Source organism: Saccoglossus kowalevskii, chromosome 7 (genome assembly GCF_978046115.1).
Source record: "Saccoglossus kowalevskii chromosome 7, keSacKowa6.1, whole genome shotgun sequence".
NCBI classification, from domain to species: domain Eukaryota; kingdom Metazoa; phylum Hemichordata; class Enteropneusta; family Harrimaniidae; genus Saccoglossus; species Saccoglossus kowalevskii.
The window spans coordinates 10,631,757-10,653,659 of record NC_140647.1 but is presented as its reverse complement, the minus strand read 5'-3'; the positions used below and the strand labels follow the sequence as shown (position 1 = coordinate 10,653,659).

The 21,903-nt window shown below is 34.3% G+C and overlaps 1 protein-coding gene across 2 annotated transcripts in view; it reads right to left on the bottom strand.

Moving 5' to 3' along the window:
- Positions 1-21,903, bottom strand: part of LOC102803121 (peroxisomal bifunctional enzyme-like) — a 31,872-nt gene that overhangs the window by 7,406 nt on the left and 2,563 nt on the right. Inside the window, exons 3-14 of one of the 2 annotated variants that reach the window (XM_085501060.1) lie at positions 20,655-20,691; positions 19,367-19,478; positions 16,015-16,153; positions 15,623-15,779; positions 15,287-15,419; positions 14,655-14,766; positions 14,307-14,394; positions 11,747-11,902; positions 10,003-10,266; positions 9,204-9,356; positions 4,918-4,986; positions 2,843-2,945 (exon numbers count right to left, since the gene is read on the bottom strand). In XM_085501060.1, the coding sequence (XP_085357186.1) occupies positions 2,843-2,945; positions 4,918-4,986; positions 9,204-9,356; positions 10,003-10,266; positions 11,747-11,902; positions 14,307-14,394; positions 14,655-14,766; positions 15,287-15,419; positions 15,623-15,779; positions 16,015-16,153; positions 19,367-19,478; positions 20,655-20,691 (1,523 nt within the window). Of the gene's footprint in view, positions 1-2,842; positions 2,946-4,791; positions 4,861-4,917; positions 4,987-9,203; positions 9,357-10,002; positions 10,267-11,746; positions 11,903-14,306; positions 14,395-14,654; positions 14,767-15,286; positions 15,420-15,622; positions 15,780-16,014; positions 16,154-19,366; positions 19,479-20,654; positions 20,692-21,903 lie in introns of both variants that reach the window. The other variant, XM_085501061.1, reaches the window with a different exon arrangement.

Below are 21,903 nucleotides of genomic sequence, written 5' to 3'. Positions count from 1 at the left end.
TGATGTACATCTGCCATTCAAAGTGCACATGTCCAACTCGTCATTGCAAGTGTGCATTCACTAAATGCTATTCCAATGTGTTCTTTTTTTAGGACAGTGCAATGATTCCTAATGGTAGTCCATGATGAATTTGCCATTTTCTATGTTTATATGTTCATTATATGTGCTTGTGCCTATCTTAACTTTAACAATATTGGTAGTAATTGGAGTGATCAACATTCTACCAATATTACCCAGGAACCCAGGAGGTGTCGAGCACCTGGTGGATGATGCTTACAGCAAGTCTCAGAAGTATTGGGGCAGCCAATTTGCAAACTCGCTAGCGAATTGGCAAACTGCTTGGATTTTGACTAAACAGTTGGGTTTCGATTCTCACTGGCGCTGTCTTGTGGTCACGCCCACTCTGGCCGAATCTATATAACAGCAGGGGATGGTCGCCATACTTTAGGAGCTAATCAGCCACAGTTGAATGACGATTTCGCTTTCAAATATACCAGGGAAAGTGTTCTATGTGTAATGAGGTCTCTATTGAATTAGACAGATAAATACATGAACATAAACGTATGCACAGATTTAAAGTGAAAGTTACCAATAGCCTTGTACAAAATTTAATTAAACCCATGACCATTATGACGAACATTATCATCGTGGTTATTAGTGCATCTTGGCCAGTAGATTAGACTACGTTTTAACAAGTCTGTCTTTCATACTGAAGGTCACAGGTTCAAATCTCTCATTAGGGAAGTTGGAATTTTAATTCACTTAAAAAAGTTGTTGTGATAGTTTTTCTTTTATTTATATGAAGGGCTAATGTAATCAAATATCAAAATGTACCAGTAACTGATGAACATTACATAAAAAAAAGTGGCAGTATTTTGTTCAGCAGTTTTCTCATAAAAGATCACGAAAAAATTGGTAGAAGAATAGAAATGACAAGCAGCCTATCGGCTGAGATGGCTCCGCTGTTTGCAATGCACATTTCAATTATAGAACAGAAGATATCATTAGAAAATGAACAATACGTATAGTATCAATGCAATGGGACTTGCTGTTTTCAACAAAAATTCAAAAATATAATTTTTCACCATAAATGATTATGGTTTTTAACAAGAAGAAAATATCATTTTTTACCAAAAATGACAAAAATATTCACCAAAATTACTGTAGATAATTAAAGATATCATTACAAAATGAACAAATCTGAGAGAGGTCCACATGTAGTACCTATATATGTAATAATATCAAAGCAATTGGACTTGTCGTTTTTAACAAGAAGTCAAAAATATCACTTTTTATCAAAAATGACAAAAATATTCACCAAAATTAGAGAATTAAGGATATCATTACACAATTAACAAATCAGAGAGAGGTTCACATGTAGTACCTATATATGTAATATCAAAGCAATTGGACTTGCGGTTTTTAACAAGAAGTCGAAAATATCACTTTTTACCAAAAATGACAAAAATATTCATCAAAATTAGAGAATTGACGATATCATTACAAAATGAACAAATTTGAGAGTGGTCCACATGTAGTACCTATATATGTAACATCAAAGCAATTGGACTTGTGGTGGTTAACAAGAAGTCGAAAATATCACTTTTTACCAAAAATGACAAAAATATTCATCAAAATTAGAGAATTGACGATATCATTACAAAATTAACAAATCACAGAGAGGTCCACATGTAGTACCTATATATGTAATATCAAAGCAATTGGACTTGCGGTTTTTAACAAGAAGTCAAAAATATCACTTTTTATCAAAAATGACAAAAATATTCACCAAAATTAGAGAATTAAGGATATCATTACACAATTAACAAATCAGAGAGAGGTTCACATGTAGTACCTATATATGTAATATCAAAGCAATTGGACTTGCGGTTTTTAACAAGAAGTCGAAAATATCACTTTTTACCAAAAATGACAAAAATATTCATCAAAATTAGAGAATTGACGATATCATTACAAAATGAACAAATTTGAGAGTGGTCCACATGTAGTACCTATATATGTAACATCAAAGCAATTGGACTTGTGGTTTTTAACAAGAAGTCGAAAATATCACTTTTTATCAAAAATGACAAAAATATTCACCAAAATTAGAGAATTAAAGATATCATTACAAAATTAACAAATCACAGAGAGGTCCACATGTAGTACCTATATATGTAATATCAAAGCAATTGGACTTGCGGTTTTTAACAAGAAGTCGAAAATATCACTTTTTACCAAAAATGACAAAAATATTTACCAAAATTAGAGAATTGACGATATCATTACAAAATGAACAAATCTGAGAGAGATCCACATGTAGTACCTATATATGTAATATCAAAGCAATTGGACTTGCGGTTTTTAACAAGAAGTCGAAAATATCACTTTTTACCAAAAATGACAAAAATATTCACCAAAATTAGAGAATTAAAGATATCATTACAAAATGAACAAATCTGAGAGAGATCCATATGTAGTACCTATATAATAATATCAAAGCAATTGGACTTGCGGTTTTTAACAAGAAGTCGAAAATATCACTTTTTACCAAAAATGACAAAAATATTCACCAAAATTAGAGAATTGAAGATATGATCATGAAATGAACAAATCTGAGAGAGGTATACCCAAGGTACATATACACCAAGTATCAAAGCATTCAGGCTTGTAGTTTTCAAGAAGAAGTCGAAAAAGTAAAACGATGACACGGACGACGACGACGAACAATCACTCATATGATAAGCTCCGCTCGACAAAGTCGACAGCGGAGCTAAAAAGATTAATAATAATAAGAGCTCTAAGCCCCTATATATATAGGCTAGGATCCCTAAAAACTTACCTGCCAGATCAGAAACTTTACATACACCCAGCGGAAAACCAAAGTCTTCTAGAACTTGATCAACCTCATGTGGTAGACAGCCTTCTTCTACCAAGAACATGGCCTAATATCAAAATACATATCAATGAAGAGAACTGAATGTATGTCATATCATGAATATTAGGTTCAGTTTCAGTTTTTTAGTGATTTAGTGTCAATCATCCCAGGATTGCCTGAGAAACATGCAGGACAATTAGTACGTGGGACAAAAAGGGCCACCAGTCAGTCAAATGTCATTGACATGCATACGTATACGTATATATAACTAGTGTGAATTGATAGAATGTGTACAGGAAAGACATGTCAAATTTAATAGCTATTGTATAATATTAAACAACGTGGCAGCCAGTCAGAGGATATAAATGCAACTTTAGGATTTTAGACAAAATGGTCACCAGTTTAATCAGATGACAAAATAACACAACTTACAGTAATAACTATAAGTATAGTATCAATTGAATTAAACATGATAAATTAGTGAGCAATTGGTGTAGTCAAGAATCAAAACAAAATAGCTGCCACTCAGTTAAAAAAAAAAACTGGGATAAAAATAAAAAAAAAATTTGTGACCTATGTTTTTTTTTGTTTGAAATGATTGGCCAATATTTAGAAACTGAATACCAATGCCTCCAGCCCAAATAAAATTGTTTTCTTTGCCTTAAGTTCAACATTTTCTAAAAACATGACATTATTAACTATATAACACACATGATACTGTAGATAAATATAAAATAAACTGTCATCTTTCCGGTAACCAATCGATTTTTCAAATATTTGTCAAAATGAAATGAACACTTGACAATGTTCTGAATCTCTGTGATTGTTACGTACCTGTAATTTTATGAGACTTGTAGAGATTGATTTCATAGTGTTTGTATTAAATTAATATGGCTTGTGGACAAAAGGTTGAATGCTCGCTAGATGAGGGTGTGGTGATTTGCAATTTTTGTGTTTACCAATTGAGTATAGAAATATTTAAGTTAAAATATATTGTAATTTGGTTGAGCATATATATTGTGCAGGTTTTGAATAGCTGCTAAGTTAAGAGTTGGGAACTGCGTTACGTATGACATATAAATTACCTCCAAGCCAGGGAGTGGATACGTCATGCAAGGGTCTGAACCATGATCGACCTGAGGGATCCGATTTGACTACGTAAAACAGAGAATTGCAGAGCTTGAAAGGAGTTGCAGAGCACGAGACGAGCTGCAGTGTTATGAAAGGAGTCCTAGCACGTGGTTGCTGCCCTTGCTGTACGCCGATCCGTTTTGCTGTTGAGATAACGTGGTTGTGCTCTTCTTTGTGGAGTCTTATGACTGGCTGACGAGTGAATTCAAGAATTCGGTAGATACTTATTATTTGCTAATCAAAACGTCGTTTCTCGTCGAACTGTGAGTACAATACACCTCGTCGAGACCGCAGACTCTCGCCGAATTGTTAACCCAGCGAACTGGCACTGATTTAGAGACATGCTCATAGTTGAATATATTTTTGTAGTGATTATTATTGAAAACGTCCACCTGTCATATTAAACTACTAGGTATTATTTGTAATGTTAATATTTATCAACCCTGGCCTATGCTCACTGTTATTACTGTCACTACTGATTGGACTAGTACAATAAATCTAATTTTGTAGCATTTTATTGTGTCATTCTTCCATTACCGGAAGTGGGGGCTCGTACCATACGTTAGTTTCAGGGGCTTGGTTCTATTTGACAACTAGACCTTGTCCCGGGGACGTAACAGTGAAATTCACTCTTTTCAACAATCTTGAAAATTAGAGTTTAATACATATATTTTTTTTCTTCAAATTTTCAATGTTTTCAAATTATGTTTCCATTCTCAAAAGATTGTAGGTACTTACTTTCACAATGTCAATGTTACAACTACCATAATACAAGAACCCACCTCTCGTGACCGGACATGATGCATTCTGTTAGCAACAAAGGCATGACAATTGCCCACCAATACAGGAATCTAAATTATACAAAAAATAACAAGAAACCATGGTAACTTGTGCTCTGGTTTGCTTACCTGAGCTGTGTAGTGGAACATCATCCTGTTGCCCACAAAACCATGACAATTTCCAACTAAAACAGGTACCTAATTTGAAAATCATATTATGAATAACATCTCTGTTACTTATAAGAAATCGTCTGGATTATATTGGAGAGTAAATTTCCTGTATGTACATCCACCCTAGAATGTTAAAATATGAGAGTTCAAATTTGTCATTACTATGCATGCAACCCACATAACAAAAACTAAGCATGCAACCTGAATAACATTTACCAAGCATGAGCCCACATAACAATTACTAAGCATGCAAACCACACAGCATTTACTTAGCATTCAACCAACATAACATTTACTAAGCATGCAACTCACATATCATTAATATGTAACTGACATAGCATTTACTGAGCATGCAACCAACATAACATGTACCAAGCATGCAACCCACATAATAATTACCAAGCATGCATCCCACATAATTTATGATCATGTAACCAACACAGGATTTACTAAGCATGCAACCCACATAACAAAAACTAAGTATGCAACGCACAACATTTACCAAGCATGACCCCACATAACAATTATCAAGCATGCAAACCACACAGCATTCGCTAAGCATGCACCCTACATAACAGTTACTAAGCATGCAACCCACATAACATTTACTAAGCATGCAAACCCACACAGCATTTAATTAGCATGCAACCTACATAACATGTACTAAGCATGCAACCCACATAATAATTACCAAGCATGCATCCCACATAATTTATGATCATGTAACCATATGCATGACCCCACATAACAAAAACTAAGTATGCAACGCACATTTACCAAGTATGACCCCACATAACAATTACTAAGCATGCAAACCACACAACATTCACTAAGCATGCACCCTACATAACAGTTACTAAGCATGCAACCCACATAACATTTACTAAGCATGCAAACCCACACAGCATTTAATTAGCATGCAACCTACATAACATGTACTAAGCATGCAACCCACATAATAATTACCAAACATGCATCCCACATAATTTATGATCATGTAACCATATGCATGCAACCCACATAACAAAAACTAAGCATGCAAACACACACAGCATTTACCAAGCATGATCCCACACAACAATTACTGAGCTTGCAAACCACACAGAATTTACTTACCATTCAACCAACATAACATTTACTGAGCATGCAACCCGCATAATAATTACCAAGCATGCATCCCACATAATTTATGATCATGTAACCAATACAGCATTTACTAAGCATGCAACCCACATAACATTTACTAAGCATGCAAACACGCACAGCATTTACTATGCATGCAACCCACATAACAAAAACTAAGCATGCAAACACGCACAGCATTTACCAAGCGTGATCCAACACAACAATTACTGAGCTTGCAAACCACACAGCATTTACTTAGCATTCAACCAACATAACATTTACTGAGCATGCAACCCACATATCATTAATATGTAATTGACATAGCATTTACTGAGCATGCAACCAACATAACATGTACTAAGCATGCAACCCACATAACAATTACCAAGCATGCATCCCACATAATTTATGATCATGTAACCAACACAGCATTTACTAAGCATGCAACCCACATAACAAAAAGTATGCAACGCACATAACATTTACCAAGCATGACCCCACATAACAATTATCAAGCATGCATCCCACATAATTTATGATCATGTAACCAACACAGCATTTACTAAGCATGCAACCCACATAACAAAATCTAAGTATGCAACGCACATAACATTTACCAAGCATGACCCCACATAACAATTACTAAGCATGCAAACCACACAGCATTCACTAAGCATGCACCCTACATAACAGTTACTAAGCATGCAACCCACATAACAATTACCAAGCATGCATCCCACATAATTTATGATCATGTAACCAACACAGCATTTACTAAGCATGCAACCCACATAACAAAACGTATGCAACGCACAACATTTACCAAGCATGACCCCACATAACAATTATCAAGCATGCATCCCACATAATTTATGATCATGTAACCAACACAGCATTTACTAAGCATGCAACCCACATAACAAAAACTAAGTATGCAACGCACATAACATTTACCAAGCATGACCCCACATAACAATTACTAAGCATGCAAACCACACAGCATTCACTAAGCATGCACCCTACATAACAGTTACTAAGCATGCAACCCACATAACATTTACTAAGCATGCAAACCCACACAGCATTTAATAAGCATGCAACCAACATAACATGTACTAAGCATGCAACCCACATAACAATTACCAAGCATGCATCCCACATAATTTATGATCATGTAACCAACACAGCATTTACTAAGCATGCAACCCACATAACATTTACTAAGCATGCAAACGCGCACAGCATTTACTATGCATGCAACCAACATAACAAAAACTAAGCATGCAAACGCGCACAGCATTTACCAAGCATGATCCCACACAACAATTACTAAGCTTGCAAACCACACAGCATTTACTTAGCATTCAACCAACATAACATTTACTGAGCATGCAACCCACATATCATTAATATGTAATTGACATAGCATTTACTGAGTATGCAACGCACATAACATTTACCAAGCATGACCCCACATAACAAATAACCAAGCATGCATCGCACATAATTTATGATCATGTAACCAACACAGCATTTACTAAGCATGCAACCCACATAACAAAAACTAAGTATGCAACGCACATAACATTTACCAAGCATGATCCCACATAACAATGACTAAGCATGCAAACCACACAGCAATCACTAAGCATGCACCCTACATAACAGTTACTAAGCATGCAACCCACATAACATTTACTAAGCATGCAAACCCACACAGCATTTAATAAGCATGCAACCCACATAACATTTACTAAGCACGAAGATACATAACAATTACTAAGCATTTAACCCACACAGCATTTACTGAGCATGCAATCCACATATTTACTAAGCATGCAACCCACATAACATTTACCAAGTATGCATCCCACATATTACAATTTCTGATCATGCAACCCACACAGCATTTACTAAGCATGCAACACACAAAACAAAACAAAAGCATGCAACCCACATAATATTTACTAAGCATGAACCCACATCACAAATTACTAAGCATGCAAACCACACAGCATTCACTAAGCATGCAACCTACAAAACAGTTACTAAGCATGAAGCTACATAACAATTACTAAGCATTTAACCCACACAGCATTTACTGAGCATGCAACCCACATATTTACTAAGCATGCAACCCACATAACATTTACTAAGTATGCATCCCACATAACAATTACTAAGCATGCAAACCACACAGCATTTACTAAGCATGCAACTCACATAACATTTACCAAGCATGCAATCCACATAACAAAAACCAAGCACGCAACGCACTTACAAATTACTGAGTATGCAACCCACACGGTATTTATTTAGCATGCAACCCACATAACATTTACCAAGCATACAACCCACATATCATTAATATGCAACCATACAGCATTTACTTAGCATGCAATCCCCATAACATTTACTAAGCATGCAACCCACTTAACATTTACTAAGCATGTGTGGAGTTCCATGTATAAAAGTCAGTTTAGTGAAGAGGCTGGTGTAATCGATCAACTAGATATACTGAACTAGATATCCAAATAGGAGGCCCTGGTAGAATCAAGTTGACTATCAAGCTAACAGCATATTGTAGTATTATAGTGTTATAACGAGTTAATGTTAAATAGTTATTTATTTATTATTGAGGTAGTCACTAACACAGTGTACATTTTAGATAGCAATTAGATATATTAAACTTATATTTCATGCACAAGTGAAGTTAGACAGTCAATGCCAGTTACACATGCACACTTATATAAACAAATTTAACCACATGTTCAAGACTTCAGGATCATTATCATGTATAGAGTTAAGCGTGATATCAGGGAGAGGATGTTGTAACTACTAGAACGTAGACAGAGACACCTCAGACAGACCAGCAAAGGACTAACACCTTGTTCTAGCAGCTCTCCATGCATACTCCATGTGTTATGCACATGTACCTCAATGAAAAAACCCAACCATTATAAACTTGTACTTCAAACCATCAGTGTTTACACTTACTCAGCATCCAACCCACACAGCATTTACCCAGCATGCAATCAATGTCTTTGCATGTCTACATGATTTGGGAGCAAATATAAATTTTAACATTTAAAAACATTTTGTTGAATGAATGAAAATACCTTGTTTATTGTTTTACCAAGGGTCATGACCGTTGCTATGGTTTCTGGTGAAGTATATTTGCCTCTGATGTTTTCCAACAGTTTCATAATGTGTGCAGGAGAGAAGAAATGAGTACCAGCGACTTTGTCTGGTCTAGTAGTTGCACTCGCAATCTTATAAGAAACGAAGAAAGAATTTACCAATTATGACACAATGAATAAGTGGAATGGAAGAAATAGTTTTCCGAATTTGTTGAATTCTATCAGCAATGCAATCTTGAAACAATGCAAGCCTCAATCATTCCTTGACTACTCCCTAATTACACTGATAGTAGAACAAGCAGTCTCTCGGCTGAGATCGCTACTCTGTTAAGCAATGCTCATTTCAATTAAGGAATTGAAGATATCATCGCAAAATGAACAAATCTGAGAGAGGTCCTGCAGTACCTATATGTATAATATAAAATCAATCAGAGGTTTTACCAAACATGACAAAAATATTCATCAAAATTAAAGAATTGAGTTATTTTATCATCATGAAATAAACAAATTTAAGAGAGGTCCACATGTAGTACCTAATATATGTATGTCGCAAGTATTGACAAGGTTGACTAGTCTTACAACTATAGATAGGGTTAGAAAATTTGAGTAGTCTTCTAACTAAGAATGAGATCAAGATCAGTATCATTAGAAATTCATCAAGTTACTACTGTTAGTTACCAACCAATATCTATGAAGAGGTTTTTTTGTTCAAGTAGACATTAACAAACATAGTAAACATAATTTAACACCAGAACAGTGAATCATTCAAATAACTCACCTCATCAATGTTTAAAGATGAAGTATTACTACACAGTAAAGCACTTGGCTTACATACTGCATTCAATTTCTTGAAAATCTCCTTTTTCAGCTTCATATTTTCAAAGATAGCTTCAATGACACAGTCCACATTTGCCAGTTGACCATAATCCAATGTGGGATTGACCAATGACATTTGCTTCTGAGCCATCGCTAATGATATTCGTCCTTGCTTTACATTTCTCTCATATACTCGTTTGATGAAAGCCATTCCTCTATCAAGCAGCTGTTGTGAAAAAAAATGCAATAACAGTATAAACACCTGATAGAGCACTTGGTAAACACCTTAGGGATTGGTCAGTTACTTCGGCGTAGGGAGGGGGGTCGGTAGATCAGTAGGGGGGGGTACCCTGTTTTTGATTGTGCTAATAGGGGGGGAGGTCACCCTGTTTTTGATATCATATTTTCCAGAATTCACACACGCGCTCATGCATATATTTTTAAAGATTTTATTTCAGAACAAACGATAAAAAAGTTAATCGTACAAATGTGTTCTTAATAACTATTACCTATATTGCCTATAAATTTGTTGATGCAAAAAATGTTATAGGCTAAATATTTTGAGGTTAAAGTTGCCAAATAACTAACAGATTATGCAATGTGGCTAGAACCCCAATTATACAGTTAAGTTTTAAACACATCCCAAGTCCATGTGCTGCTGATATCAGATTATTGTATTTAAAATCTGAAGTCACTATTGTATAAGATATTTACTGGATTTATCCAATTATAACAGGAGACGGAAAGACAACACAGCTATTAGTACAAAGAGCAGTGACAGTTTTTGTTCAGCAAATCAAAAAAGTTAAATTTGTGAAAATGCTGATATATAAATTAAAATAAATGATGACAAAATAAATAAATAGTTTTTTTGTTTTTTTAACTTTTAAATATGCATATTTTGCTCTGTAAAATACCAAAATCCAAATTTAAGCAAAAATCGAAGTTTCCTTTGTTTTCATAAGCACAGACTGTGTTTCGGGTGTAAAGCTTTCCTGGTCTATAAGATATGAAACATATTTTAAATCCAACTTAGTTTTCAAAGAGTTCAAACTGCCTAGATTCAAATCCTCTTTTCCTATCTTATAAGGGCGTTTATCGAGTAAGTACTCCACAGCTTTGCTTTTATTTACTATCTTTAGCAACATAGATTTCCCTCCTTCCTGCAGCCTTTTCTGTAGTCATTTTTTGGCTTTATGCTTCCCCTCCCCTCCTAAGGTCTATTAAATGCAAACGCTAAAAAATTATGTCAAAATTATGGCAAACCATGATATTTTCAATGCACATATAATACATTTTGTAATCATGTCAGAGCCAAAACTAATAATGTTTCTTTGTTTTTTTAGGGGGTCAGCATGTTTTAAGTTTTAAGTTTTAAAATATAATGTGTGTGTGTGTGGGGGGGGGGGGGGGTCACCCACTTTTTTTTATTTGATAGGGGGTGGGTCAACTGAGATTTACAGCTGGCAAAATGGAATCTGTTGACCCCCCCTAGGCCGAAGTAACTGACCAATCCCTTAGCACCGGATAAACACCTAAAAACACCGGATAAACACCTAAAAACACCGGATAAACACCTCATGGCAACAAACATAGATCTCAGAGCAGCTGATAAACATATCATAGCAGCCACGTTTGAAATTCATTCTTTAGTTCAGTTGATGTTTATTGTAGAAGTTTTAAAACTTTAATTTCTGTACACTTACTTGTTGGTTGACTTCAATTAGAGTAACTGGTATATTGACACTAATACATGATATAGTTATTCCAGTACCCATAGTACCACAACCAATCACTCCCATGGTATTTATTGGCAATGGCTTTGTTGACTTGTATGTTATTTTTCCACCAGGTAATTCCCACTGATATGTAAAAATGAAAAAAGTAAATACTACCCAGGTGTTATCTTAGAGCATTTACTGTCACAAGTTTCAATCGAGTAGTATTTGAGATATCAGTGGAACAGAAAGACAGCAATACAATGTACATACACAATTATGATTTATACTAATTGTGTGTTACAACTTTATTAACATTAATATCTTTACACAGATGCTTGTCAACAAGTCATGTTATGACATGCACATTTCATAATCAACAGCAGAAAATACAACTGAAATCTTCGGCTAATGTAAACCAGAACTTGCAACAAATGCTTGCAAGTGAGCGTATTATGATTGATGTACAATATAGTTTGAACTCAGCTCTGTTAAATTAATAACATTTGATATTATGAAATTTCTGTCATTCATCACTTTTTAATCCAATCTAAAATCCAAGTCTGAGTCATCAAACAAATATACAGTTTGTGTAAATTTCTGCATAATGTAGACTGTCGTACCTAATCTTAATCTGTTATTATTAATAAATATTGTGTATGAAAGTAATGCAATTCACTGGTAAGATTTCTTACCAGATCCGGGTACTTTCATATGCAAATGCAAATAGTCGCGCAAATGTCTATCATTTTATCGTGGCCAATCATAAAAAGGGTCAGGGATGGCTGGTTACTAGGATCGCCCAAGACTTAAGCGAAGTTTGTTTTGACTGTACTGTGCGTGATCGCGACACTTTCCACAGGAGTTTTTGACGAAAGCATTGTAAAAATGCTGGAACGTTAAGACTACCATGATATTTCTTGCAAAGAATACCAGTGAGACGCTATCGCAAACTACACAGAGGGGAGAGATGTGTTCGTCAGCGTGTCGTGTTGACATTCAACTTGTCAAAAAGAACTTGTTTCGACGAAACCAGGGATCCCCCCACTTTCAGTTGCCATTCTCTTAGAGAAAAATGCCTGCGACCTTTCCAATAACTCTCGCTTTAGTTTGTTTAAATTTCTTCCTAAACTCATCCATGTTTTTTTGCAGTCGACATTCTCATTCACATTGTCTGCACGCATACGAACTGACAAGATGTAGATTGATCGTCTCTGCCACAACAAATTTGCATGTCATAGTTCTGTTGATCCTGCGAAAAACAGTCTCCTTCGGTTTTCTATTTGACTTCCACAAACAATGCACGTTGTTTCCTTGGTTCTAGGCGATTTAATAGTTTTCTTTGCTATTATGGTTGGAGTGTCTGTTTTCATTGTGTTCATACTAATGTGAACAACCAAGCATTTAGGGGATCATTCAGAATAAATTTGCACACATTATGTTAATATAATTTATTTTGTGACGTCAGCATCAACTATGAATTATTCATATCAACTAGAAACCCACAGAGAGGGACAGTCTCTCGGGACTAAAGTCCCTCGCGTGAAATGGTTTGCATTTCCCATCAAACGCCTTCGGCGTTCGAATGTCTAGAAAACACAATTACATTAGGCCCGAGGACTGTCCACAGTCTATGCATAATGGTGAATATATATATATATATATATATATATATATATATATATATATATATATATATATATATATATATATATATATATATATGAAGTTTGAATGTGATTGGTCAAGACTTGGCAGAGATACGGCTCTGGACAGCATTTGTAAGATAGGATTTTATTCTGATTGAAAAACAAAATGACATGCAACAAGCTCTCATATATGTATGTACCAAGTTTAGCAAGATCCAGACCAAGATCCAGTTCCAGAATGGCAGAAATGTTTGATTTTGATGAATCTTAAAAATAACAAGCAGCCTCTCAGCTGAGATAGCTCTGCTGTAATCAATGCACATTTCAATTAAAGAACTGGAGATATCATTAGAAAAAGAACAAATCTAAGAGAGGTCTACCTGAGGTACCTATATGTATAGTATCAAAGGAATCGAACTTGCAGTTTCAATAAGAAGTCGAAAATATCACTTTTTTATACTAAAAATGACACAAAATGAGGTACATACATTGTATACACCAAGTATCAAAACAATAAGGCTTGTAGTTTTCAAAAAAAAGTTGAAAAAGTATAAAAGTTGAACGACAGACAATCACTCATATGATAAGTTTTGCTTGAAAAAGTCGACAGCGGAGCTAACAATGATCATGATTTAACCCATTTGAATCAGATTTTGAAATGAATAGACATGTATAGATGTACATTTCCAAAGATGGATGTATGTATGAAGTTTGAATTTGATCAGTCCAGGCATGTCCAAGAAACAAATGAGGATGTATGGATAAATCAATTAAATGATAGATACATGGAGACAAATCCATAATTTCGTCTGATCGTCACAGACAGGGTTCCGGTAACAACATGACTCCCAATGTGTGCTTTGAAAACAGGAGTCAAAATGTAAGACTAAATTACTTACTTTTTGTGCTGTTCTTTCTGCAAAGAAGGCATACTGCATAGCAGATGATTGAGCACCAGTCATTAACTCATGGCCCAGCTCCATTTCTCTGTAGAGAAAAATGACACAAAACTCATGAATATAAAGTTTTCGCTTCCAATTCATGAATTTTGACAAGTTTTCTAAAGTGTTTATATTACAAATTCCTTGAGATTACATGATTATAAACTCAAATACTGTCTATGTTAATTATCACCTGCTGTAAGCTTCAACGGATTGCCAAAATGTTGTCAGCAGGCAATGTGCATTAAAAGACAAACTACTAATATTCTTCCTATCTTCTTTCTCAGAGTGATCAATCCTGTTTACCTTTTGACTCCATCCATATATGTTGGTGATTTCATAGATGCTTCGATAGCTCGCAGACAGGATAAAGGAGCCACAGCTCCTCTGGCTCGTTTCATAATTCTTTTTCTTGCCTCTAATAAAAACACAAAATATATGACTGAATTTCCACAGAAATAATGTAACTACAGGCAGTGAACAGGGAGTATAAATAAATATATGATGAATTGATATTTTGGTATTATATCTTGTCCAACAACATTGTCATAATATTCGTTGCATGTCACTATCTGCAGGAGTGCTGAAAATATTACATATCATATAATTATGGTAATTTGATATGGTAATGATATGTCAAGTTCTAATGCCTTCAATATTGCACTGGTTGCATTTTCCTATCTGTAACATTACATGTACTTGAAATATTACAATCTCATGATCTGACATCTAAAAGTGGATGTCTATTTTCTTAGACAGCTAGAAGTTAGTGTATATTTTCTCATTCTGACATCTAGAAGTGGGTGTCTATTTTCTCATTATGACTACTAGAAGATTGTTTACTTATTTTTTCATTGGAAATATTCACACCGAAATGATTGAGAAAATTAATTGGTCAATAAATCATACAGGACCAAAATACATATTAAGAATATTACCTTCTATTATAACGTTAGCAAAGTCTGCCTCTTTCACTGGCATGTTACTGACACGTCTAACGGCAACTGGTTTGCTGGCAACAGAACGTGCAATCTCTAGGGCTTTTGTAATGAAGTTGCCTGAAATGGGCGCCTACAAATATAGAAACAGAATTTGATCAAATAAACAACAAATCAAGGTCAATTCATGGAAGCTGATCAAATAACCAACAAATCAAAGTTAATCATAGAATTTGATCAAATAACCAACAAATCAGATAGAGTTTATCATAGTGATATAACATTTACATTGAGTACAATAAGTGTTCTTTTATTACCATACTAGTTTGTGAATACCTGATCCAAAATGCCCATCTTGTAGGCTTCTTTGGCAGATGCATGTCGTCCACTCAGTATGAGATCACATGAGTTTTTTAGACCAGCAACCCTTGGTAGTCTTTGCGTACCAGTGGCACCAGGAAGTATGCCAATCAACACCTCGGGAAAACCAAACCTGTACAATAAGATGAGAAAAAATTCTTGAGGGATAAAAACAAGGTGGCATTGGATACCCAAATGTATGGAATTGGATTAGATAATAATAATACAAATAATATAAACAGCCATTACAGTATCTTTAACATTTTTTCAACTTGTGAACATTCACAAAAAAAGAATCATAGATGCATATTAAGCATTATCACAGTAGCAGGAGATATAAAATCTAATTTTAATAAAATGTTTTTCACCTCGTATTTTCTTCAGCAATCCTGTAATGACATGCTAATGCTACCTCTAAACCACCCCCAAGAGCCAGTCCTTTTATTGCAGCAATCACCGGTTTACTACAGTCTTCAATAACATGAATTACTGTTATCAAATTAGGTTCTGCAAATAAAAATCATTAAAATATTACAGGAGGTGATTTTAATTGTGCACGAGACCCTTGTTTAGATAAGTGAAGCACTACTCTGAGATTGTCAAAACAAAAAAACTTTTTACTTTGATTAATAGAGCTTGAAGTTGCATGATATATGGCGGGAATTGAACCTGACAAAAAACACTGTTTACATGGAGACAAGTTACCCTGGCGATTGCGAGTAGATTAAACTATTGGTTAATATTGTCACATTTATTGTCAGTCATCCAATCCACAGACATCAGACCCGCAATTAAAACCGATCATAATGCCATATCATTAAAATTTAGTATGAACAGATTTAAGAGGTAGAGGTATTGGAAATAAAATACTGGCTTATTAGAAGATGAAAGTTATAAAAGTGTAGTAAGTAAGATCAAAGACAATAGAAAAGATACAGTAAGTAACTATAAAAACATTTCTGACAAACAAATTTTTTTAGACATTTGAGAAGTTTTAATTAAATATGGAAAAAAATAGAGCAAAATTGGCAAAAACAGGAAAATCTAGAAAAACAATTTAGAGAAACTGAAACTAAATTAGATAAGCAGTGTGGTAACAATGGGAATCTGGAAAAGGAGTATTTGGAAAAAAAAATGAAATTGAAGAAGTTGCATGTGAATAAATTATGTAGAGCTCAAATTCGTTCTAGAGTGAAGTGGTATGAAGAAGGAGAAAGAAATATTTGTGTTGGGATTAGAAACAAATACATATAGAGGCAAGCAACTAAACAAGTTGATGAAAAATGTCAAAATAATAACAAATATTACAAGAGGAAGTGAAATTTTACCAGGAATTCTAAAGACGTGGAAAATTAAACTAAAAAGCAAATTAAATTTCAATGAAGCAGAGGAGTGCAAAGGCCTCACTACTGAGGAGCAATGTTGTAGGGAAACAAAAATAAACAAAAATAAACAAGTCATTGTCAATGACACGTCCCCGTTCCGTTCATATTTGAGTGACATATACATTTTGTACATTCAAAGCAGATCATGACCAAAATCTCAGACCACTTTAAGTGGTCTGATCCGAAATGCACCTGCATATGTACAACAAATTGTACTAAATCTGAACAAAATCCATCCATGCATGACTGAGATCCGGTTCCGGAATTGTGAAAATACGTGATTTTGATGCATTTTCGGCCTTAAAATGGCCATCATTCAGCTATTGTTAAGCGGATCATGAAACAAATGCACATATCTATTTGTGACATGATGTACCATGTGTGTGTGAAGTTTGAACTTGATCAATCCAGACACGTCTCGGATACGGATCCAGAACTGAATTCTTTAAAACAAAATGGCCGCCAGTCGGCTATTTCAAACCCGATCCCAAAAAAAAATGATGTGCATCAAGGTCTTATTATGTTTAATGTATGTACCAAATTTGAACAAAATCCGTCCATGCATAACTGAGATCCGGGTCCGGAGTGGTGAAAATGTGCGATTTCAATACATTTTCGGCCTTAAAGCGGCCGCCATTTGGCTATCGTTAATGAGATCATGAAACAAATGCACATACATATTTGTGACATGATGTACCTTGTGTGTGTGAAGTTTGAACTCGATCAATCCAGGCATGTCTCAGATACGGATCCAGAATTGAATTCTTTAAAACAAAATGGCCGCCTGTCGGTCATTTTAAACCCAATCCAAAAAAAAAATTATGTGCATCAAGGGATTATTATGTTTAATGTATGTACCAAATTTGAACAAAATCCGTCCATGCATAACTGAAATCCGGGTCCGGAATGGTGAAAATGTGCGATTTTGATGCATTTTCGGCCTTAAAATGGCCGCTATTCGGCTATCGTTAATCGGATCATGAAAAAAATGCATGTGCATATGTCCCATATAATGAGTGATGTATGAGTGAAGGTTGAACTTAATCGGTCCATGCATGTTCGAAATACAGGTGATCACGGACGCACAGTTGCTACATCCAAACGGGGACTAATAAACCCCTGGAATGGATGGCATAGTACATGTGCCTTGGGAGATATGAAAGATATATTAGTTAATGCACTTAATGAAGGATTTCAGAAAAGATGTCTGGCGAACCCACAATGTTCTGCACTCACAACAATAATTTACAAAAAAAGGGCCAAGAATAGATTTACAGAATTGGAGACCAATCTTGGACAAAATGTGCATCTCAAAGATGACGTAATCCGGTTCACACAAAAGAGAAACATAGAGGGCGCTATACTGTTTCTAGACTTCTACAAAGCCTTTGACTCCATAGAAGATAAATTTATGCTGATTGTATTAGAAGAATTTGGGTTAAGATAGTTCTTTGTAAGTTGGATAAGGACAATTTATACTAACTACAAGAGCAGTATTATTAATAAAGGTTGGGTTCCAACACATTTTGATATAAAAAGGGGAATTCAGCAAGGCTGTTCACTTTCAGCTTTAATATTTATAGTTGCTGTTGAGGTCCTTTCACAAATCATAAAAACAAATCCCTTTTTAAAGGTTTAAAAATTAAAATTGGCAAAAATTAGGAGCGTGCGATTGAGATTAGTCAGTTAAATTAGCAGATGACAACCAAATATACATATATAAGCAATAATGAAGATTTAGCTTGAGTACTGAATTCAATTGATGAATATGCAAATATTCTGAACTTAGACTGAACTCGGGAAAAACGGAAGATTTATAACTGGGTGAGTTAAAAACAGGATGAACTTGGGTATTAAAGCCCTGGGTTTTTACTTTGGACACGACAAGAAAGAAACAGAAAAATTGAAATGGGAATCAAAATAAAAAAAAAATAGATTTGCCTTTTTCTAAATCAAGGGTGCTATGTAATTATTTAACTACTGTACTACACATTAGTACAACTAGCCATTCTCATATGTGGTTGTGAAGTAATATAAAACACCTGTTGATTGGCCTTATTTGGCAACAACATTTGTCAGTCTCCATAGCCCCTTGAGACCTTGTTGTGTCCTGGCCAATAATAATATAGGTGCAACAATGGCAATCAAAAAGGTATAAATACTACCCAGAGTTTCAATAAAAACATTCTTGTTAATGTGACACTGGTGAATTTTTCGTAATATTGCATGAAGATGTTTTTATTTATCCAGCAATGTGTAGATTGGTAGAAAAGTATATCACGCACTATTCAATCAGAAGGTAAAAAAGCAATTAATAGTGCTGAAATTTACTAACCTTTAAGGAATTGATTAATACTACCAAATTCTTTGATATCAGCGCCAGCACAGAAAACCTTTCCTTGTCCACAGATAACAATTGATGTTACATTTCTATCCTTCTCGGCTTTCTGTAATACACATACTTTGGAATTAATTAATTCAGTTAGGCGCGTATTATAGGACAGTGGCAGCTATGGCCAATGTGTGTTCAACACAAGCCTCATACTACATATTACATATAACATATACACATGTGGGTTACACAATGTACATGTATATGTATGAACGCATCCAAAGATTCACGTCTCAGCAACACACAATATGTTAAATATTTAGCATTGTTTAGTACAGAATAGAAATCTTGATTGTTTTGTGTTAGGCTATTGTAAATGCCACAATAAACCAATGAACATTTTTTTTTCTAATAAAAAGTGAGTTGCCCTTATTAAATTGAACCAAACAAAGCATTTTTTTTTTGCCTTAAGGTAGAACGCTACACGATAGTAAAAATACAGAATTTTATATTTTTCATATTTGATATTTCATGTTGCAAGGATGAAGAAAATAAAATAAAAATATGGGGTCAATGTACTCAGTTCTGAGAAAATAAATCAATAAAATGCAGTGAAAATAGCATGTTTTGTCTGTTTTAGGACATTTTACAATTGTTTCCTATCGCAATACATATTTAGAAAAAAACCAAACATATAAAGTGTCTTACAAGATACAAATGGATATATTAATCAAAACGTTTTGGTTTGATAATCTCCAAATGCATAAACTGTGAATATTAAGGATAATAACAGAGTTTTGGTGGTTTACTAATCTGAGTTTTTCAAATTATAATAATGCATGGTCACATGATAAGAGTGGAAATGAAGAATAAATACTATAAGACACATTGAAATAGCAATACATGCTATTTTAGCAAATTTAATATGCATGAATTAACAGAATCTTAAATTACCTAAAATACCAACAGTCTCATTTTGAGAATATACTTTTTTCAATATTAGTGACATCCTTAATTAGAAAATTAGCCCAAATAACATGCCAGTGAAAAAGACCTGTCTTACAGTAGCACAGAGTGGCTCTAAAGAGGGTACAATACCAAAGTCACCCAGCTCATAGTCAACACAAAATAAGCAAACTATTCTGATATTAAATTATACTATAATTTAACACTGTTTATTTTAACGTTTCATTTAGCATGTAATATGCCAATTTTGTTTTCAGAAATCAAGCGACTACATCTACATGTTAATGAATGCAGCTTTTCAAATCTATTCTTAATTTTATCATACCTGTATGCAACTGACAATACCAGATCTGACAGCCTGACTGAAATAAAAAATCATAAATAAATAAATGCCTCAATTCAGATAAGAGATAAACAGCAGGAAGCATTATGGACTACTGGTACTTTTGGGAACAACGCTATAAGCAAGACATTATTTATTTCATTATATATATATATATATATATATATATATATATATTTATATATGTATACAAATATATATATATTCTATTACCTCGTAAATATTTGTTCTTGTGCCATACAAATGTTTATTCTAAACCAAATTGAGCTATGTAAAATTTTACTTGGGCAATTTAATACCATTCTCTTTCCAAATATATATGTCCATCATGAGACTGCTGGGAAGAACATTTGTACTATTATGTTGAATTTAGGATAAATATATTGTCAATCAACATTTGACATCACAAGCTAATCTATGGAGTATCAATCTAATGAATGATGCAAATGGAAATTAACAGTTATTGTAGAGACATCCAAATAACATACAACAATAATAAAAATATTCTATTTTAGAATACATTGTGTATCCGCTTTCTCCATATGCAATAATTAAGTCAGTTTTCCGAGTCATTTAGTTCATACAAAGTTACTACAAGTATAAACTCAGAATTACACAAATAGTGCTGGCGTATACCATACGATTAAAGCGAGGACGTCGTCACCTGCGCATGCATCAGATGGCCAGCCAAAGAGTGTCATTGTTTACAAACAAGCGTCTACCCATGAGCCTTTGTGTTTTTAGCATGTGTTGTTATCGTCGACTGGGACTCAATTCCAGCGTGTGCGCAGGTGACGACCCTCTCACTTTAAGTGAGTGTAGTGAATGACCTCCCATTTTGTTCCGCAGACAGTAATGTGAACTGGACTTCCACCTTTGGACTGCCTGAATATCAGATAGTTGACTGGTCAGATAGTTCATTGACATGTATTAATATGTATGGTCAATGGAAAACTCACGTTTCAATTATACAATCTATTTGGCATGGGCAAATGTTAATCAGGTTCATGTTCAACAATACAATATGTTGACCTTTGTCATGTAAACATTAACAGCAACAAAAATAATCTTTTGTTTTTTATTTGATATTTATTCTGAGATTATTATTACATATATTGCATTTTATGAAAATGCAGGTGGTCATTACAGAAATTAGTATGCTAACTGAGGTGTACATTCATGACAGATGTACATACTATAACAGTCACATGTGCACACAAGGGTATTTCAA